We start from the raw sequence: 21,860 nt of genomic DNA, 5'->3' as shown, positions 1-21,860 counted from the left end.
TCCCAACATGCCTTTAGCCCAGCCTGGAAGGGTTATAACATGTCACAGGTGATTTAAACTAATTTCAGTGGTGGTTAATGGATTTCAAAGACCTGACCTTTTGTGCATTAGGAAGATCTACTCTTGCCTTCACTTTATTTTGTAGCTATCATTTGGCTGGATGGCCTGCTGTCTATATTCCCCATAGCATTCATCACGCACAATCTGTCTTCCCTGCCAGCCTGCAACGATTAGGTCTGTATCCTTATTCTCGGCATGGAGTCCAACACATAGTAGGGAATTGGTAAGCATTTGCTGAATGAATAAATATGTGATACACGTGTGTAATTGTCAAGCAGTTCATTTGTTTAGGACATGAAGTGCCCCATCACATATTTGAATTTATTAATTGGCCAATAATCCTGATGCATTAGTAAACACATTTAAACTTTAACATATTGGGGTGCCTGGGTGGCTCAGTCGGTTAAGCATCCGACTTTGGCTCAGGTCATGATCTTGCAGTCTGTGAGTTCTGGCCCTGTGTCGGGCTCTGTGCAGACAGCTCGGAACCTGGAGCCTGGAGCCTATTTCGATTCTGTGTCTCCCTCTCTCTGCCCGTCCCCTGCTCACGCTCTGTCTCTCTCTGTCTCTGAAAAATGAATAAACCTTAAAAAGAAAAATTAAACTTTAACATATTTACACATAAGGGCACACTTTCAAAAACCATTTAACCAATGTCTAGGGGTAGGTAGGAGGAAGATTATAAATATCTTTGCATTCAGTTGTTGTTTCATAGTATATACAGAATTTAGTTTGTATTACTGGCCTCTCAAGAGAGAATTGAAGCACAAATAATATGTTTTTATCTACCATCTTAACATGTGAAGTTTTTCTACCTTCAAAAGAGTATTTGCCAACTTTGCTTTATAAAATTTTAAGTAAACAGAAGGAAAAGACAGCCCCTTACTGGAAGTAGCATTTTCATTCAACAACAGAACTATAATAAATATACCTTTTCTTGGGCTTCACATTCATCAGCAAAAAGTCCAGAAAACTATAGGTAGAATATATTGAGCTAGCCTCCTTATCTTTACTTAAAACTAATAATTTTGTGACTTCATGACAAAAGGAAAAAATTATTTTTCAATGTTCAGTATCTATATGATCCCGGGTGCCCCTACTCTCCCATCTCAAATAAACCCAAATAATTTTCCAATTTTGTTCCCAAACCACTCTCTTGACCAACTGTTTATGACTTGGTGCCTTTATGTACTAAAGACAAGTGACAAACCAGTTATGGAAGAGAAGAGAAAAAATTTCTTCAGGTTGCTCTCCTAAAACCAAGGCTCCCTTTCTAATGTGTACACATATTTGTACATGTATGTATCAGAACTAAGCTAAGTCACAGGGCAGAATTCAACTCCATTTTGATGGCACTCTGCTATGACTCTGAGCCAGTCCCTTCAACACTCTGTTTCCTCACCTCTCACAAAAGAGTACTTAAATTTGCCCTTGGCCAGTTTCACAAAGATGATTCCATATCTGAAACATACTTGGGGCTTCCAAAATGGGTTTATTTCATCTGACTCCATCAAAATCTTAATTTCCTCCTTTTCCAAATGGGGCATAATAATATCTGCCAACCTTGAAAGTTTATTGTAAGGATCAAGTGAAGATAATACATATGCAAAAGCTTTGAAATTTGAAAATGTTTTACATGTGAAAGTTATTTTTATTCGAATACTTTCACAAATGCTTGTCTAATCTAAATACAAGTCATTGCAAACTACAATGAGACCTTTCCGATTGGGGGGGCCCCCTGTTAATATGAAGTGCAGGGAAGCTGCATTGCTCCTGTGGCTAAATGCATCATCTGCAGAACATGCGTGTGCTTGGTGTTCTTTGTTCAGCAGTGAAAATCAGCTCCTACCATGACATTCACGTTCACTTCAAAATGTATTTTTAAGTGTCCACCGTGTGCCAGATACTTACTAGGAGTCGAGGGTATGCCTTAGCTCAGACTACTATACAGCATACCATAGACTGCGTGGCATAAACAATAGACATTTACTCTTCATGGCTCTGAAAGCTGGGAATTCTAAGATCAAGGTGCCAGTGTATTCACTTCCTGGTGAGAACTGGCTTCCTACCTTGTAGACAGCCACTGTGCATGGGGACAGCAAGCTCTCTGTGTCCTTTTTCTTACAAGGGCACTAATCTCACCTTGGGCACCCACCCTCATGACCTCATCTCAACCTGATTACTTCCCAAATGCCCCACCTCCACATACCATCACATTGGGAATTAGGCCTTCAATAAATCGATTCTGGGAGATAGAACATTCGGACCAGACGAGAGTATAAAGATGAAAGAGGCAGTGTCCCTGGCCTCAGAGAAGCCTTGTTCTAGTTGAAAGAAGACGCATAAAGGCAACACAGCAGTGCAGAGTGTGAAGTGCTGTGAGGACACAGAAGAGCCAGCCTCAGACTTCTAGGAGGAGATGACATGTGAGCTGAGTTAAAGAATGAACGCTCAAGTCAGCCACATGAAGGGAAAGGAGAGAATACTCCCAGTAAAAAGCATAGGTGCAAAGGCCCTAACATTGGAAATAATATGGCTTGTTTAAGGGGAAATACAAGCAATAGTACAAAAGGGTAATGTGCCCTTTGAAGATTGGCAGGAGACGAAAATGAAGAAGAGAATGTGTTCCACCCAAGAGAGCCTCATGTGCTTGGCTAAAGAACCTGTGGTTTATGGCATAGGCATAAGAAATGCTGCAGTATTCAAACCGTGGGGACAGGCAGGATTAAACTGGCCCGGTTTCTTGATTCTCGATTTTATCCAAAACTGTGGAAGAGGTACAAAGTTTAATTGAAAGGTTATCATTTCAAAACAATATTCATAAATATTTAAACACCCACCCTCAGGGGTCCATCTCTGAGGTTCGCTGAATTTGAGGAATACCACAGTCATGTCATTGGGAACTGCTGATGGTTTGTAGGCTCAGTGGTGACACAGTCAGAAAGATGTTGTTGCAGATCAATGACTCATACCGGTGATGGAGAATAGATACGAGGGAGGAAAGACTGGAAACAGGAAAGCCAGTCGGGAGGTGGGCACAGCGTTCCAGGAAAGAGATGACGAGTACCTGAAATAGGGTAAGATGAAAGTGTGGAGGATTTGGGAAACGTGAGCACATGTCAGGAACTTGTGGAGGTAAGATCGTTAGCATTTGCTGACTCATTAAATATGGATTTTTTTTTTTTTTTTTTTTTTTTTTAAGAAAAGAGTCAAGGGGCACCTGGGTGGCTTAGCGGGTTAAGCGTCTGGCTCTTGATTTCGGCTCAGATCACAATCTCACAGTTCGTGGGTCTAAGCCCACAGAGGGCTCCTGTTGCTGACAGCATGGATTCTCTCCCTCCTTCCCTCTCTCTCTCCCCCCTCCCTCACTCATGCATTCTCTCTCTCCCTTTCTCAAAAATAAATAAACTTTTAAAAAAATTTTAAAAAGGAGTTAAAAGTCACCCCAGGATTTGGGCTTGGAAGACTTGGGATGGACAGTTGTGCCCTTCAATAAGCTGCAGAATATAGGAGAAAGTCAAAAGTTAGATTATCCCTTCAGCTCTGACCATGTACATTTCTACATACCCATGAAAATCCAGGTGAAGATGTTCTGAATTCCTCCTGATAGTCTTCTCTGATTCTCCTGTGAAAAATCACAAGCATTTGCAAGGTGGTCAGAATTAGTGGGCCATTCGGCTTTATCTCCTTCCTCACTTCCGATGGCCATGTCTAGACTTCCTATATGACCTGGGTTCGCCTCCTTCACTATTTTCTCCGATGCTTCTTAGCATCTATGACAGAGTAGTGGCTACCTGAGTGTGGTTTTCTTAGGGAAGCACAAACAACCCAGTTCCTTAAGCTCCTTGGTTTTTTAACCTTTTCAATAACACGCCATATGTCACTGACTTGAGGACTATTCTTAAATAAGTAACCTAGAAGAAAATTCATTATCATACCATCCACAATCTCTTAGCCTCCCATATCCCTATTTCTGAACTTTATTTCATTTCCAACAACTTCGTTTCTAATCTTGCTCCTGGATTCCCAATTATAATAAAACAAACACTGATCTCAGGTGGGGAATAAGCATCAGAAACAGATGAACTCATAAGACAAAAATCTTATGTCTCTGTCCTCCTGTTTTCATGCAAATGTCCCCAGTAATTAAATCAGGGAAAGAAAATGTAGCAAAAACATATCAGCCAAATGGTTTCAAAATTTCAAAAGAAGCTGTAAATATGGTCTTTTTTAGAAGATCAGGTTCTAACTAGAGTATGAGAAAGGGTAACAGTTGTTCTGATGAAGCAGTTTTTAAATTCTTGTCAGTGATTTAAAGAGAGATAACTGATGTATGTTGAAGAAGCTGGCAAGATTTTTAAATAGTTCGGACGCTACAGGGAGCATTTTTTTTTTCTTAAAGCAATGTACTCAGAAGTGTTGGCAAGATTTTATTTGAACGTAGCAGTGCTTATGTGAGGAAGTTATTTTGAATTACCCTAGTATAAATATGTATGACTTTATTTGTATTGAAAATTTCCTTTGCAAGTGAGTGACTGAGGGACTGTTATATCTCTATTGCTTGGCAAATGATTTCAGTATTTCATTTTGGAAATAAAATACTCAACACTCGAAAATAATGCCAGACTCCTGTTTATGACCACAGGTGATTTTTGTGCCTACGTTAATACCTTTTAACTCCTATTTGCCATGTGGCACAAATGGCATCTGTTGTCTTACGTCTGGCTTTTTTTATACAGTATTCATGCATGCAAGCATCCATTCATTCGGCAGACATTATTCAGAACCTCTCAGCCACCAAGCTCTATGCTAGGCACAAGGCAGACAGCAATAGTATTGAACTGGCCTTCCTTATAATATTTCACGTAAGCATTCTGTTTCCTCTGGGCAGTTTTCTGCAATATAGTGGAAATTTCTAATCTTAGCATCATAGCTTATTATTTAAAAAGCTAAGCCTGTTGAAGGCTGTGGACAAGGCTAACTTTGGAAGATAGTTTTTCCTCTCAGCAGAGAACACCAAAACAAGGGTAAGGGGAGGTGAGGGCCCTGAGAAATAGGACCTGAAGGGGAAGGAAGAAGAGAGAGGGAAGGGTACTGGAGAAGCAAAGCATTGTAAATAGGGCTCATACTTTTCACCTCTGGACTTTTGAGCAACTAGTTACTGTTCTACGTGAAAATGAAACTCCTGGCAGGAAAATCATCTACCCCTGTGCTGATGGAGCCTGTTCGTTTACTTAAAGGAGAAACAAAACACAACCCTACACCTTCTTTGTTTTCCTTCTTCAGCTCTTGTGTGGTGTTAGCAGGTGAGGAGATCATTTATTCTCAAGTGCAACTTCACACTTGGCGGCATAAGCAAATCATACTTGTACTAGTCCGGTCCATTTCCTCCTTATGATTTCTTTCCTTTTTCAGAGCAAACCTCTTATTAAATTTTAATATATTTACTTAAAAATCAACCACGAGAAGGCTCATCAGAGCCATTTAAAGAGAAAGACAAATATATACACATAATTCTGCATATGCTCCTTCGTTTATCTGAGGCCACGTGTAAAGCTGATACAGCGGAAGGGAAATAAGCCAGCCTAACTTGATAAAAAGGAAGTGTGTGAGTCTAAGTGTCCATGGTCCCCGCCTGCTACCCTCATCTATGCTCGTGCTCATCTCAAGCCGTTACAAGTGTGAAACAGGAGCTCACTTTACTTCCCTTTAAAGCTTTTTAATGAACGGCAGATTCCACAAAAGACAACAAATATTTACTATATAACAGGCACTGTCTTAGGGGATCGGGAAAGATACATCAGGGGTAGATCATCTTCCTTTGTCAAATAAATTACTGTTTAAAGATCCTAAGTGAAGCAACGATTAAAAATTTCCAAGTGATGGGGTGCCTGGGTGGCTCAGTTGGGTAAGCAGCCAATTTTTGATTTGAGCTCAGGTCATTATCTCACCGTTTATGAGTTCGAGCCCCATGTCAGGTTCTATGCTGATAGTGCAGAGCCTGCTTGGGATTTTCTCTCTCTGCCTCTCCCCTGCTCCCTCACTCTCTCTCTCTCAAAATAAACTTCAAAAAATTTTCCAAGTGATAGTTTTGCTTCAGTATCATAAAACACATTACTTTGCCCCAAATCCAAAGTTCAAAGTGATTTCAAATTGCAAAACATACTTCACCCAATCCTGAACATTCTCCTCAAGCACACAAGAACCCTCCCTAGTAGAAGTAGAGATCATCTTTACCTAATGACCATGGCAAACTATTGTAAATAACTTTTCAATATCCTATATAAATGCCAGATGATAGTAGGTAATAATACACCTCAGGATCATGCTGATTTCTCTAAACTGAAATTCCAAATACTTATGAGATAGATAAATTAAGCTTTAAAAGAATGAGGTTTTAATTTTTCCTTCTTGTTTTGAAAGGCCAAGAATTTTCTGTGAACATTCAGTTTTGTTCTGTCCCTCTTGTCTAGAAGGGTACTAGCCATGTGCCAAGAACAATAGAAATACCAGCTTCCCTCAACCCAGAAAAAATACCCCTTTGCCACAGGAGCCATACTTACGGTTCCACAATGGCCAAGGAAAAACCTAATAGGAACAGACTGTGTGTGTGTGTGTGTGTGTGTGTGTGTGTGTGTGTGTGTGTGTGTCAAAGTCAGTTCCAGAGAGAGAGAAAGAAGCCTGGTTTGCACAGTAGTAGAACCACTAGAAAAATATGCTCTGTCCCTGTGTCCACGGCCCAGTCCTCCCCTGACGCCCTCCTTTCTAGGGCATGGGGTAGAAAAGTCACATACACAGTAGATCATGCCAGGGCCTGCTGACACAACCCTACTCCCAGATTTACAGGCAGGAGAGTGAAGCAATGTCTGCGCTACATACGTAGTCTTACTTTTATTTTCATTTTTTTAGGTAGATGTTTCAGCACTTGACTGGGGGGGATGGGAAGAAGATATTGCAGGAAAATTTCTCAGTGCTATTACATCCCTTCTACCCACTCCGCAATCCCTTCAATCTTCCGAAGTTTGGATGAGGGTCAGTAAAGAGCTTTGGACGGTGTTAAGAGCCTCTTCTTTTTACCTAGCACAAATAGGATCTCTGATACTTCCTGGCCATGCTAAACTGGCTACAAGACTACTTCCTCCCATGCCAGGTCATACGGAGAGAATGAGGTGGGAAAATATTTTTCCTTACAATGACAAATGGCCATGTGAAAAATGGAGTCTCAGGGGCTAGTATCGTGATGTTTATTATCATGAACACCTGACCTTTCCCACTACAAATTGAGAAATTCCATGGTAGTTTTCTAACTTTGTTATCAGTGACCATTGATTTCTGTACAATGAAAGAACCAGTTAAATAATTCCTAGTAAATCATAAGATAGTTAAAACAATTAAATAACAATAAAATAATTATAATAATAATTAAGCATATGCTACATCTACTCTACTTTTTTATAACTTAACTTCATGTTTTTCAGGTAATTCATGGGAAAAAACTCCTCTGTATTTTTTAAATGTTTGTTTTATTTCGAGAGAGAGAATGTGTGCACATGTGGGGGAGGGTCAGAGAGAGAGGGAGAGAGAATCCCAAGCAGGCTCTGCATTCAGCAGCTCAGCACAGAGCCCAATGTGGGGCTCAAACCCATGATCGCAAGATCGTGACCTGAGCCACTATCAGAAGTCACTCAACAGACTGAGCTACCCAGGAATTCCTATGTATTGATAGGTCCCAGATTTTCCTATGTACTGATATGCCTGTCCTGAATCAGACATTTTACATATATTGTTATTTTTTTTTCACCACAACTAGCTTAAATCTAAGTGTTCTTTTGCTCTTTTTATTTTTCTTAATTGATCTCTATGCCCAACATGAGGCTCGAACTCACAACCCCGAGATCAAGAGTCACCTGCTCTACTGACCAAGCCAGCCAGGTGCCCCTCTTTTGCTCATTTTTAAAATGAGGTTCACAGGGGTTTAATATCTTGTTCTCAATATATAATTAGTACACAAAATGCATGAAATCAAATCCAATTCATCTAATTTCAACATTTGTATCTTTGCCTTTATAATATGCTATCATTGAGGAGAATATAAAGAAGCTAGTGTCAAATACATTGATGTTCAGTTTGCACTCAACAAGTGACAAAAGAAATTGTACAGAAAATAAAAACTATTCATGATCTTCATCACTGACTTGTCCTGTGCTTCGGCGCAACACTGGGGTCAGGGTGAGCCAGAAGGGACCCACGCATGGGAGCTTTCCCTGAGCTGGGGGTCCTGGAGAGAAGACCGAACTGAACTGTGAAGCAACAGACAACAAAGCTAGAGAAAGCATTTGACCTGAGTGTTTGACTTGAGCCAACGTTGTAACTAGAAAAATGAGCCGAAGCTCATTTAGGTCCAAAAGGCAAAATAAGCCATACGTGGAAACACAAGGACTAACCCACTCATCCAGGAAGATTGGAAGTCGATCATAATGCAGGGCGCAGGGTGGGTGGGCACAAGCGGTTCAGAAGTATATCTCGAAAGGTGAGATGATACTGAGTGAGATGTGCCTGGCCTTGGCCACGAAGATGGACCTGACACATTCAAAGGTCCACACAGAACCAGACACTTAAATTCTAGAGAAAGTCATCAATTCTCTCTAGGTCACATCTAAAACTGCCAGGCATAGAGAAGCAGGTTTGGGTTTTTTTCCTTAGCTATTACCATTTCATAGTTGTGATTATCATGAAGAAGATCATTTTTGAGAAGAAGGTTTTTACATTTAAGTATCTGAAATAACTGAAAAAAAAAAAAAATCACCCCCGAATAGTACATTAGAACTGAGTAGAGTACAAAGTTTATAACTTTGACCTCTTAACAGAATAAGGACTATTAAAGAAGACCACAAAGCAGTATGAAGCTATTTCCAGGTCACCAGACAATCTGTAGGTACAAACAATTGCTGGTCCCATTTCCCTTCAAAAAGGGAAAAAGTAAAAGGTACAGGTCACTCTGAGCCCCTAGTCTGATGTCCAAATGGCCCTTTTGGTGGCTTTGACCTATGAGGAGCACGGAATGGGTCCTTAGAGACAGGAAACAATTAAGGGACACTTTCAGTGTTTTGAGGAGTCAGAGAAAACAACAACAACAAAAAGCCATCGGTGTTGGGATTAAAAATCGCAATAGTTTTTTTTTCCCCTTAGCATTTGCATTGATTTTTCAGCTTTTGCATCAAAAAGAAAATCTGGCCTTGTGGATATTTAAGAGGCTAGGGAATTTCATTTTCCATTTAATAAACTGATTTTCTCCCCCACTATAGGTACTTGGAATTAGCACAAACCCCAGGATAACTACAATTCCAAAAGGGAATGTTCAGTTCATTATGAATGGTCTGACAGCAAATAACCGTCTGACAGCCAAATTCCTGGTCTCCAAATTTGTAAGTTTGCCTTTTTTTTTTTTTCTCACAATTCTTACTCAAGACCGCTTCTGAGCTTTTGCACATTTAACCCTTACACTCAAAGACAGTATTACTCGTGTTACTAAAGAACACGAGAAACTTCAAGCTTAAACACTTGGATTAAAAGAAGTCTGATATTTATAACCAAATTATGACCATCTTGAATACAATAAATTAACTGCTGAACTAACATAATAAAGAAATACTGTATTTATTCTCACGTCTGTGGCTACACATCCTTTGAACAGGTCTAAAGAATCATAAACCAGCCATAAATCTTATGATGTTTTCCATTTTATTTCTTCACTTTAATGACATAGTACTCATCTCTCAATAGGAAAATTATGAATGATACTAAAAGTTAAATAGTTGTTTTTGGTAGTCAAAATTAATTTATACTGTCTTTAATTGATCTGTATGTTCCACATTATTTTTTCAATTTTTCATTATAACAATAAAGCTACACCATAATGACGTTTCATGTATTACTTCATTGAATTCTCAATAAAAGCCCTAAGGAATGAACACTATTAATGTACCCACATTGTTGATAAGCAGACAAATTTAGAGAAAATTGCCTGTAATCATACAGGTAATCATCTGCACTGTTAGTATCCAAAATAGATACTTTGAACTTCAACTGACACAGGGATATACAAATTCCAGGGATATATTTGCATGATCATTTTGAAATAACTTTACACCAGTGCACATACTAATAAGTAAAAAAAAATAATGTAAAATTACCTTAAGTACCACGTCTTAATTATTTGTCAACTGCCTCAATGATCCACTTTTGACCTGTATAAATAGACAACCGAGAAGTTCAATGATCAAATCCCAGTATGAAAATATGGTGCATAATTAGTGCACATCTCTGCATTTGGGGAGGACAGCGAATTGATTTTACATAGGGCATTGTTTTTCCTAATTAATTGTAGTTTTGTCACATGTTTGTATGTGATTGCTACATAAGTGGTTTACAAATTGTTAAGAAGTTTTATGGATATCTAGAAAGAATAATACAATTCAATGAACTTACACAAATGTTAAAGAGAAATTTTACATTAGAATGTTACTTTGTTTCTTTGTCCTGAGAGAATGAATTCTTTTTAAAAAAACACAGTTAAAATCAAGCATTAGATATGCAAATATGTGTTCAGATCAGAGATACCAAAATTATTCAAATGATTAATTATTCATCATAAAATGTCAATTAATAATTATGAAGCATAAAAGGCATCTTTCTAATGCATCTTCATTTTTCTTGGCCTAAAAAGGGGCTTAATATACATGTTCAATTGACTTCTAACAAGTTTTAAAAATGCAACAAAGTAAACAAATTGTAAACAAGTGCAAACTCTGAATTTTAATAAGTAACAACAAATGTGCTCAAAATGAACAAAAAGCAAAAAAAAATAAGGAAAACAAAAAACATAGCCACATTCATGACCTACACGGCCCCATGCTCACTCACCTGCCAGGGAAGGGGTCAACCTGGCCAAGAAACCAACCCAACAACTCAAGTTGTGAATGTGTTTAGCAAGTACAAAATAAACATGATGTTTCTCTCCGAAGTGGAGAGAGGAGAGTGGGGAGGAGAGTGCCTTGGGAATTTTTTACACTTTGTGAATAGACATTAAAAGATAAAGCACAGTTTAAGTTTCCTTAAATTACCTATTATAACTCCTAAAGTCCATTAAGCACTGCTAAAATATCACTGTAAATGAAAATTTTTCACAGTTTTAATTGTCAATAATTTCCCTGTGTCAACTATTTTATTAATTTTTCCAGGAAGGTTGTATCTTTTAAAAAGTCAGTTTGAGCTGATACAATTCAGAATAAGAAACCATTTGATTACTAAGCTATTGATTTATATTTATGATTATGATTATGATTTACTTGGCACTGACACCTGGTGAACTTGATGACCCAGGGAGTTATTTTAGTTAAGGCGTCCCTGACCTCCCGCTGGTAGATTAATTACATATTAAACACTGTGTTTTCAAAACTAAATGATAAATCTGGACCCTTAAAGGAGGCACAAAAGAATCAGAGCGAGAGAGGAGGGGATGCTAAGAAACAAAACAAGAGATGGCAAAAGGAAGATAATCAGATCAAAAGAAAAGAGAACGTAGGAAATGCAATTGGGAAAGAATTTCAAGAAAATAAGGATAAAGGGCTGGGAGGGCTGACAGGAGGGCAAGAAGGAGGGAGGAAAGGAAGGGTTTTGAGTTTTTAATTCCCTGGCGAGGCTGCTGGCGTCCGCGCCCTTAACGCCACAGCCTTCCAAGTTGAGGCGAAAGCCACCTCCTCGGGCCTGCGTCGCATCCAACTTACTCCAAGTTTTCTGGTGACTCCTACAGGGCCCCTTTCCGTCCCCGCCCCCCCCCCCCCTCCCTTAGAGAGATTGACAGTCGCGTGGAGGAGGCTTTTCCAGGCACAGCCTTTCTCATGGTAATCAGCCCCCAGCATCACCTCCCGGCTGCGGCCGCTCCCGCTCCTTGCGCAGCTCGCGGACCCCGGGGACCGGAAACGGGGCGGCGGGCGGGGAGCAAGCTAGCTAGCGACCCAGGTCAGCTGACCCGGCGGCGGGGCGGGGGTCGCGGGGTTCGCGGGCGGGGACAGGTCCGGGGGAGGGCGGGCGGGGACCGACCCTCCCCTCCCCCCCACGTGCTCCTCCGCCCGTTCGGCGGGGCCTTACCCTGAGATCAAATGGAGGGACCGAAGCTGGGGGCGTGGGGGACCGAGCGCGCCGAGAATTGGGGGCGACAATCAGACCTGTTTTGCATCAATAAATTAAGACGCTCATTTGAGTCCTGAAGTTTGCTGGTTCCTGTCAGTGGAGACGTTGGCAAAAGCACTGAAGCCGAGATTCAGCCTTAACTTCAAAAAATAAAGGAAAATAAAATAAAAAGAACCCCCTCAGCTGGCCGCCCTGCTGGGGCCAGGTGACGTGCGTGATTCCATAGCCCGCGGGCCTCACAGCAGGAACGTTAGGGTCGGTCTGAGGTTCTCTGGTCCTTGATTTTGTTGAAAAGGGTTTCTCTGAGAGATGCTCCTGATTTTTTTTTTTTTAATAGATTTTCCCCTCCTATCCTAGGCTCAACTCCGAATGGATTGGATTGCAAGTTTGCACGTGAGAAAACCGTTTGGCTTGGCTTGGACCCCTGCCGCCCCCCCCCCACCCCCTCCACACACACCCCAATCCAGGGGTCTCCTTTATCACCCTTTGCTTGCAACTCTAAAAGAAGTTGCCCACCTCCTGCGTAACAACCCAGGGTTGAAATAATTCCTCTAGATGAAAGATCAATTCCGTTTTCAAAACGAGAATAGTTTCCTTTTTTTAAATTTTCTCCACATGGTACAAAATAAACAGAATTTGCTTTAAAAAAAAAAAATCATTAGCTGTGGCCAAATTCGAATTCCTTCTACAGCCTGTGTGTTCAAGGGCAGAAACATTGTATCTCTTTGGGCTTCTGGGCCGGCAAGCGGAGCTGGGGGCTTGGGGGTTGGGGGTGGTGGAATCTGCTGTGAAAGTTGAGGAAATTGACAGACTGTGAGGTGAAGAGGGGGACCGTCACCAGGTCCTGGCTGAAGGAAATTGGAAAACAAAAGTGCATCTTCTTACCCTGACTGGGTGGAGGGAATCCTGAGGGAGGCAGTTTATTTTACTCAAAGAAACCCTAAAGAATTGTTTTTCCTCCCTCCAGTGTCGATTGCAATATTATTTCATATTTACATGTATCTGTTGTTTTAATCCCCTTCGTCTGCGCTAATCTCGAAATGGATTATTAATGGGGAAGAAAGATCGGGAAGGAACGATTCATTTGCAGGACTTGTTTTGCTGTGTGAGGAGACGAAAGCACCAGTCCTCTCTCGACTTTTCCCTGCGCCCAGCCCTCCTGCATCCCGCTGATCCCACGATCACCATTGTCCCCGACCTGGCCTTCGGACTCAGGGAGTGTTCGGAACAAATTTATATTCGGCTTCCTCCCGTCTCCCCGCCAGTGCGTCGGTGGGAACTCTCGGTCAAATGAGGAGGGGAGTGCCAGGGGCGTGCCAGGCAGGGGCGGGGGGCAACCTGCCCGCGCGCTCACCCCTCGCTGAGACCCTTCCCTTGCCCTCATCCCAACATACACCTTAATGGGAACCTGAAAGATTGCTTTTTTACCCCAAACCAAATACTTGAAAGTCGGAACTCCCAGTGCTAAGTGTTGGGGCTGCCTCCTGCCACTTGAACAATTACTGAGCCCAGAGTAATCAGATGATTAGGTGTTTTTAATGGAAATACTTCAGTCTTTTTTTTTTTTTTAAGTCAGATCCTAAGTAACCTGACACTAATATACATAATAAAGACAAGTGATTTGTTAGCCCTTCTCTTAGATCCTTTGACCTGAGGTTTTTGCCTGTGAGTGTGTGTCTGAGACTGTAACCCTCCAAGGACTACCTGGGCTCCAGCAGTGGGGTCTTGCCTGGAATCACTCCTTTGCAGTGGGATCCTTCTTCCACGGGAATGGGAGAGGAGAGGCTGAAGAGCAAACTTCTAGAGAAAGCTGGATTCCATTTTTTTTTTTAATAAAAAGGAGGGGGAAGTGGGAAGAGGAAGAAAAAGGACATTAATAATACAGCTAAATCTCAGGGGAGGAACTTGATAAGTCAGACATATATTTAATATAAATATGTACTATTAAAAGCAATGTAAAACTAAAATTTTAAATATTTCTAACCCATATAGGAAATCATTAATTTTCTTTTTTTACAATTCACTTTTAGAATGATGATGTTGAATGCTCCTCTTCTGTAGGTAAATTATCTGTAATGGTGTGGGGGAGAAAATTAATTTACGTAGCTATTCTCATTGTAATAAAGAATCAAGTTAAGAAAGAGATGATTCTGTAAACAACTGTGAAAATTTACTTTTTTTCATCTTAAAGTAAGAAGTGGCTGTGGTCATGCTAGATGGTTATTTCCCTCCCCCCAAATATGCAAAATAGAAAGACTTGCACCTCTGGGACTATGGATGTGGCAACCCAAGTGGTGGCTTTTCCCTCCTCTGCGTGCAATTGCAAGTGACTCCTGCATTCAAAGTCTTGCTTTAGGCACACATTCAAAGCACAATTCAAAGCAGTTTATCTTAATATAAGTAAAAGTCTAGTGTTGGATCAGGGTATTATTTGTTTCAGATTTCATCAGACGGAAAACAGAGGGCTGTGACACTGAACAATATTAAAGCAGAAAAACTGGTGGTGAGGTGGTTTAATCCTCCTGACACCACCACCTTTACCTTTGCAAGGAAGTCCAAAGGCTGTTGGGACTGGAAGTTTATTTTGTGCTCTGAGGTTCCCAAGCACTTTCACTCTTAAGAAAAAAAAAAAAAAAAAGTCTCACAGTTCTTTAAGAAATTGAGCCTGAACCATTGGAGGCTAAGAGATTTCTTCCTTTTCCGATAAATGCCTGTGCTCAGCATCCTCAAATTTGGCTGTCTTTATTTACTTCTATATTAGTTCCAATTACGTGCAGTGTAAACCAGCTTTTTGATTAACAAAACAGCAGAGCATTGGTTAAGAACACTTAAACTTCAAAAAAAATTCCCCTGGGAAGTGGGCTCTGAATCGGTTAATAATGTGCAGTACTTGCTAAATTGCTGACTTCCAGATGTGGAAAATATCTTTCTTGTTTAGGACCTATGTAACCTGATTGGATTACGACAGAAGCGTCACGTTGGAAGCTTTTGAGTGATTATTTAATTAACCATACAGTAGAAAGCTGTATTCTCCAGGAAATCCCTTCCATATTTACATAACCAATCCCTTCAGAGCAAAGGTGGAGTCTTTTCTTTTTAATTTTACTTTAATTGCAATATCAGAAAAATATATACTCCAAAACTTAGACCCCATGCCGTTTAATATCATACTCTTCCTTCCCTGCTAAGTCCCTCTATGGCCTTTCTCCTTTTCCTCCTACACACACTCCCTCACTTTGTAGTGAGGTCTCCGTGAGATGTGGAGAGATTCAGAGATCAGTCAACCCAGCACTCTATGTTAATTTACTTAGAGACCCTTTTTAAAAATGCCAAACTACTTTTTACCATTGAGATCCAATCCAGAAATTCATCATACACACACCCCAGCACACACACCCTAAGATGTAGTTCACATGCAGCATTTTTTTTTTCTGGCTCTGCCATCTAAAAAGAAAAAAAATAAAATAAAAGAAGAAAAAGGGCAAAGAATTTAGTTCCAGAAGACGTGCTGAGAAATCCACACAACTTAATGTGCATCTCAAATCTGGCCATTAGAAATATCTGTATAAGAAGAGGCGATCTGGATTAAGGACCCGGGATCTTTCCCTTTAACTTTCGCCCCTTAGAGTTCTCCAGTTCTGTGAATGGTGTGCACCGTTTTCCGCCCTGTACTCTGTTAGGATTTAGTGATGAGGATAATGATGCCAAAGGCTTGACGGGGGGGGGGGGGGGGGGGGGGGGGGGCGTGGAGAAGAGAGGGAGGGAGGGAGGGAGGCGAGAGGGAGGGAGAGAGGAAGGGAGGGAGGTGGAATTTCATTTCTTCCACTAAAGCGTTTGCGGAGACTTCAAGGTATAATCTATCCCAGATCCTTTCCCAGAGAGAAACTTGGCGATCACGTTTTCACATGATGCTCACGCTCAGGGCGCTTCAATTATCCCTCCCCACAAAGATAGGTGGCGCGTGTTTCAGGGTCTCTCCTCTCTCTCCTACAGAAAAGAAAAAGAAAAAAATGTCATTAGAAGAGGCGTAACACGTCAGTCCGTCCCCAGGTTTGTGTTTCCTGGAGTGGCCGAAAGAGATCAGTTCTAACCTGCTCCGCAGGAATAACGGTCCTGCCTCCCGACACTCTTGGCGAGGTTTTGTACAGTTTGCTCCGGGAGCTGTTTCTTCGCTTCCACCTTTTTCTCCCCCACACTTCGCGGCTTCTTCATGCTTTTTCTTCTCACCATTTCTGGCCAAAACTACAAACAAGACTTCGCAGGTAGGTTTTTTTCCCCTTTTCTCTCTTTTTATTCCCTTTTGGTATGGTCATCCCCCACCCTCCTTTTATGATTTTTCTCCTTTTAAGTGGGGATGTGAGTCTGAAGTGAGAAGGAGTGTCTGTGGGCAGGAATTTCAGGTGGGTTTAGCTCCTTTATGGCAAGCTTTTCCCAAGAGTGACTTCTTTGATTTCTCTGGCTCTCCGGCACTCTCTCTTTCCTTTTCTCTTCTTTTTTCCTCCCCCAAATAATTTGCCCTGTACCTGTCCATTCAGGTAACCAAAGGTGCCTTTTGCTACCCAGCCTAGGAAAAGTTTTATTGAGAACTATATGGTGGAATGAAAACTCTTCAAGGGGAGAGATTCTGCTCTATTTTTGCATCTAGTGCCAATTCATTGTATTCAGCAATTAAAACTTGGCAAATACCTGTGAATAATTACAAAACTTGATCGATACAAACCTACCAAATTCAGGGGCAAGTCTTTCTCTTAGATATGGCAGTGCATCCTCTCCCACCCGAGAAGGCTGTTTTCTAAGCAGAAAGTTGCCTGTTTTTGTCTGCTTAGCGAGTTTCATTTCTTTATTTTATTCTTTGTGTGTGTATGTATGTGAAGTAACACCTCACTTCTGTGATGATAAATAAAGAAGTGAAAGTCCTCATGGAACTCGAGTCGTTTACCAAAGTGTGTGTGTGTTGGGGGGGGGGGGGTCACTACAGCTGGGAAGAAAGCTGCTGTCAGGATATCAGAGTTTTAAAATTAAGGATAACTTTTGAAATTGTATTTTAAATGGCAGAGTAATATAGACATGGATTTAGCAGGAGACACATGCACACACATATCCCATTCCATACTTTGGCACTGAAAAGTCGAGAGAGATAACAGAAGTTCCCAGGAACAGTGATGAGCCCGGCTAACATGAATGTGTTTATCTCCCACCTACTTATGTATTTTACATGCTCCCCCTATAATGATGAAGGCAAGATTACTAACTCCAGAGTTAGAAATAACAGGCAAAGATAAAGTTTACAGCACAAATGTCCTCTCTCTCTCTCTCTCTCTCTCTCTCTCTCTCTCACACACACACACACACACATACACACACGCTCATAAAACTAGCAGCTTACTTTATTAAACATGTATTTATATGCAATCGTGTGTAAGTCTCAGCATGAATACAGACAGGCCAGCTGTTTCATCCCAGACACTTGTGTGACCGTTCCCTTATTTCAGGATTTTCCCCAACCATTTCAAATCAATAGAACGCCAAGAAATGACAAAACGTGTCAAACATAAAAGTCACTCCCTATGCCTAGGTTGAATTCAAGGTGCTTTCTAAATCATCCACTTCCCCTTCTCTCTGCCCCCCTCCCCTCTCAGCGAATGTCTGGAAACTGATACTCACTTTCCAGGTTTTCTGCAAAGCTTCTAGCACGGGAGACAATAGGTGCGGGGCGTGGGGACTGAGTGTGCTCGGCAGAGAAAGGGTTAATGGCCCTTGTGTTACAGTTTGCATCTGTTACATCTTTTATAGCCCCTGTTTAAACTAATCCTCGAGGCACAGCATCTTCCCAACCTCCACCGAGTTTTCGGGATTCTCCTCCTCTCCTGCCTGCCTCCGAGGTTCCCCTTCTCCAAGTTTTGACAGTTTCAGCTGAAAAAATGCAGCGCCTCTCTCGATTTTTAGGTACAAAAGTTTCGAAGCCAGAAAGGATACGATCATTTAGTAGAGCTTAAAAGTATTGCCGTAGCGGTTGGACTTTCTCTTTCCTTTCTTGAGGGGATTAAAAAAAAATTCTACTGGAACTATTTAAGGGAACCAGTGTGGGGGAGCATGTGTGTGAATGAGGTGGGGGAAAAATACTTAAGTAAATATTGTCAAAGTGGCGGGGGGGGGGGGAGGTGGGGGGGGTGGGAAGCGACGGTGTCCAAAGAGGCTTATAATTATACTTCTTATTTCGGCGTGAAACGGGAAATCTTAATTTGGGGGCGGGGGACTGGGGGGAGGCAGAGACAGTGCCTCGATAAACTCCAAAAGGGGAGGGGAGGGGGCGCGGGGCGAGTGGGCTTCCTATAATTACTATTATCAATTTGCCCGAGTGTGCTTCATCCGGGGGCTGCTTCGCGTTGTTTGTTTGTTTGTTTCCTCTGGGGAATGGGGTTGTGGGGGGTGGGGGGGGGGGTGAGACAAGATGAGAGCGAAAGAAAGCCTCGCCTCACCCCAAGTTCCCGAGCCGGGCTGAGGACTTTTCCGAGGAAAGGGTCCGCCTAGCCCTGAGTCAAGCAGCCTTACTGTACCGCCGTGTGCATTCCCTCATACGGTCAGGAGTTATGACTCATTTTGAAGATGTAATTCTTGTCTCTCTGATCCCCTCGCGGGTGCAACACAGCAAACAGTAACAAACACAAAGCGCCTCGGGGCCAAGGCTGGGGGTGGGGGGCGGGGAGGGGGCCGCCGAAGTTTCGCTTTGGCGTTGGGGGGCGCGGATGGGTGCTCGCCGGGGCCCTGGCCCGGCTCCCCTGGGCGGCCCGCGCGCGTTTCAATGGGCGCGGGCGATGCCCACATTGTCGCTGTGTTTGGTTGCTAGATCGAGCCTGCGTGCTGCCGAAGCAGGGCGCCGAGTCCATGCGAACTGCCATCTGATCCGCTCTTATCAATGAAGCAGCCGATCATGGCGGATGGCCCCCGGTGCAAGAGGCGCAAACAAGCCAATCCCAGGAGGAAAAAACGGTAAGAAGCGGCCCGAACCAAACTTTTCCGGGCCACTCCGCGGCTGGAGACCCGGGGAGAAGGCGGGGGAAAGGGAAAGGGAGCCGAGGCGGCGGCGGCGGCGGCGCCCGGGGCTCGCGGGCGAGCCTCTCTCCGTGGCCGGCGCCGCAGCCCGGCGCGCGCGGCGACTGGACCCGGGGAGTTGGGGAAGTGCCGGGCAAAGTGAGCGCGGGGCGCCGGGGGGCTCCGAGCCCCGGGGTCCGGCGGGGGCCCCGCGCCCCCACCCCCGCCGCCCCCTCGTGCCCCCGCCTCCGCCCTCCCTTTGCCTCCGCCTCTCGCTCCGCTGGCGCCCGGTCCGCCGGGTCCCCTGGCCGGGCTGCGGGAGCGTCCGGCGAGGGCAGGGCGGGGGCCCGGGCGCCAGGTCGTGCAGGATCCCGGGGCGGGGGGCGGGGGTGGCGGAGGAACTGCGAGGGCGGGAGAGGGGGCCTGGGGCTGCGCCTCCGCGAGGCTTAAAGTTTCTTGCCGGAGTGTCGCGGCCGCCTCTCCGTACGCCAAGTAACGGTCCGCGGGCAGCGGGGCCCGGCCGGGCGCGCCCCGACCTCGGGTGGGAGGGACCCGGCCGGCCCTGCGCGGGGTCCGGCGGGGTCGGCGCGGGCTCGGGGGTGGGTGGTTCCTCTCCAGCGGGCTCTGGCCCCACGCCGGGGACTGGCGGAATCGCGGAGAGCAGGGAGACTTTTCTGGGCAGTTTTCTACATGGTCAGGAGGAGCCCGTTATCCAAGCTGAGTCAGGAAGGAGGAAGGAGATGGGGGTGCGAGAGGGACACACCGACCAGAGGTGGGAGATTAAAGGGGTGGCTGTTAATAAAGTCCGTCTTGGAGAAAGGCAAAGAAGGGATGAAGAGAAGGGGGGAGAGAGAGAGAGAGAGAGAGAGAGAGAGAGATCGACCCCCTAGGTATTACCCCCGAACAAAATCGTGGGAATAAAAGAGAAAAGTGATTGGCAAGAGCGCAGAAGGAGCCTGGGGGAGGGGAGAGAGCTGGGGACCGGAGAGGGTGCCGGGGGTAGCTGACAGAGGATACTGAGTTTGAAAAGAAAAAAACCAACCCCCCAAAACAAACAAGCGAACTAGCGCCAGCTCAGACTGGGAAAGGAAACTTCTCGCTCCCTTCGATCTCAGCTTTATCACCCGGCGCGGGGCCGCGCTGACGCTCCGGAGCCGGACGTGGGGACGCGGCGCCAGCCCGGCCTCCGGCCTCCCGCAAATGCAGCCCGCACCTCTCGGGGACCGCCCGGCCCACTTGGAGCAACTTTCCTCTAGAGAGGACAATTGTGCGCGCCCCCGGCCTGCCCCGGAGCTGCGCGGCGCAGGGAGGGGGCGGCCGGGGGCGCAGTGTGGGGTGCTGGAGGGAGAGAAAACACAAAGACGAGAGAATTTTGATTAGAGACAAATGATGCTTCTCTCTCTGTCTCTGCCTCTCTAGGGTGTGTGTGTGTGTGTGTGTGTGTGTGTGTGTGTGTGTGTGTGTATCTTTTGCTTGTTGTGGTGGAGGTGTCGAGCCATATGGGGGAGTGATAGAGGAATTTTAGTCAGAAACTGTTCGTTACGTTATCCTGCCTTTTCCCTTTGTGCTGCCTTTGATCTATTTGCTTGGCTTAGTATTACAAAAAAAAAAAAAAAAAAAAAAAAAAACAAGTACAATAATATATTCTGAGCTGCTTCCCCAAGATCCAGTTCAGGCTGCCTCTTTTTAAGTCAGTCTCTCCTCTTCCTCTCCCTCTCCCTCTCCCTCTCCCTCTCCCTCTCCCTCTCTGTCTCTGTCTCTGTCTCTGTCTCTCTCTCTCTTAATTTAATTTTTTTCTTCATTCTGGTATCTGGCATTATTTAAGGTGGTCCTTACACAGGAGACCTCCCCTTCCCCATCTCTGGGTAATTTAGTAGACACTAAAATTATACCTAATGTCCCCCTCTCCTCTCTTGTGTTTCCTCTGTTCCTTTTATTAAATGTTGGTTATTGATTTTCTAAAATCAATGTCTGTTGTGGGGCTTTTTTCCCCCTCTTACAAGTATCTAAAGCACGGTGCTGATCAACTGGATAACAAAAGCTTTGTGTCAAGGAGGCTTTTTTTTCTTATGTTAAACAGTCATTTTTTTTTTTTTTTTCTGAGAGAAAAGAGAATGAGATATAAAGCAAGGTTCCCAGAAGTGTTCTTTTGCAGAAGAGACTATTTAGAATGTTTGTTTCTGCTTTCCTGCCTCCTCCCACCCCCTTCGGGATTTTGCCACCGATGACCAGCCTGGCCCCGGCAGTGAGGTCAGGCCAGAGCCCAGGTCTGGGGAAACAGAAGGCTCCAGGCTTCCTGGGAACCCTGAGGGGTGGGGGTTGGCAGAGAGGAAGGCCTGCTGGGGGCTTCGCAGGTGAAACAGAGTGCCAGGGAGGTGCTCAGCTGTGGACACTGCAACCATATCCCCTCCGCCCAACTAGTAACTTGGGAGAAGCCTCAACACTCCGAAATGGAAAGTTGAATTGCAAATTTTGAGGCATTTATCTCAGACCTTGCATACTTACCAGCAAGCCTTCCATTGCTTACAGCTTCTCTAACTTTTACTACCTGTCTCTCTTTCCGAATAATCTGTGTA

General features: G+C 43.9%; 1 protein-coding gene and 1 long non-coding RNA gene across 6 annotated transcripts in view; one reads left to right on the top strand and one right to left on the bottom strand.

The window, feature by feature from the left end:
* Positions 1-2,602: 2,602 nt before the first annotated feature.
* Positions 2,603-12,686, bottom strand: LOC122226064. The gene is made up of 4 exons (XR_006205470.1): positions 12,211-12,686; positions 10,254-10,307; positions 3,628-3,685; positions 2,603-3,127 (listed from the first exon to the last, which is right to left on the bottom strand). It is a non-coding gene; the product is annotated as an uncharacterized LOC122226064 (long non-coding RNA).
* A 3,372-nt stretch (positions 12,687-16,058) lies between these two features.
* The window catches only part of ZEB2 (zinc finger E-box binding homeobox 2), a 134,608-nt gene continuing 128,806 nt past the window's right edge, over positions 16,059-21,860 (top strand). The window contains exons 1-3 of one of the 5 annotated variants that reach the window (XM_042948692.1): positions 16,059-16,102; positions 16,246-16,514; positions 19,100-19,242. In XM_042948692.1, the coding sequence (XP_042804626.1) occupies positions 19,191-19,242 (52 nt within the window). In that variant the 5' untranslated portion in view covers positions 16,059-16,102; positions 16,246-16,514; positions 19,100-19,190. The other 4 variants (XM_042948697.1, XM_042948695.1, XM_042948696.1 and 1 more) reach the window with 4 other exon arrangements.

This window comes from Panthera leo, chromosome C1 (assembly GCF_018350215.1).
Source record: "Panthera leo isolate Ple1 chromosome C1, P.leo_Ple1_pat1.1, whole genome shotgun sequence".
NCBI lineage: Eukaryota > Metazoa > Chordata > Mammalia > Carnivora > Felidae > Panthera > Panthera leo.
The sequence above is the reverse complement of the archived record's forward strand: the minus strand, read 5'-3'. Positions and strand labels throughout refer to the sequence as shown.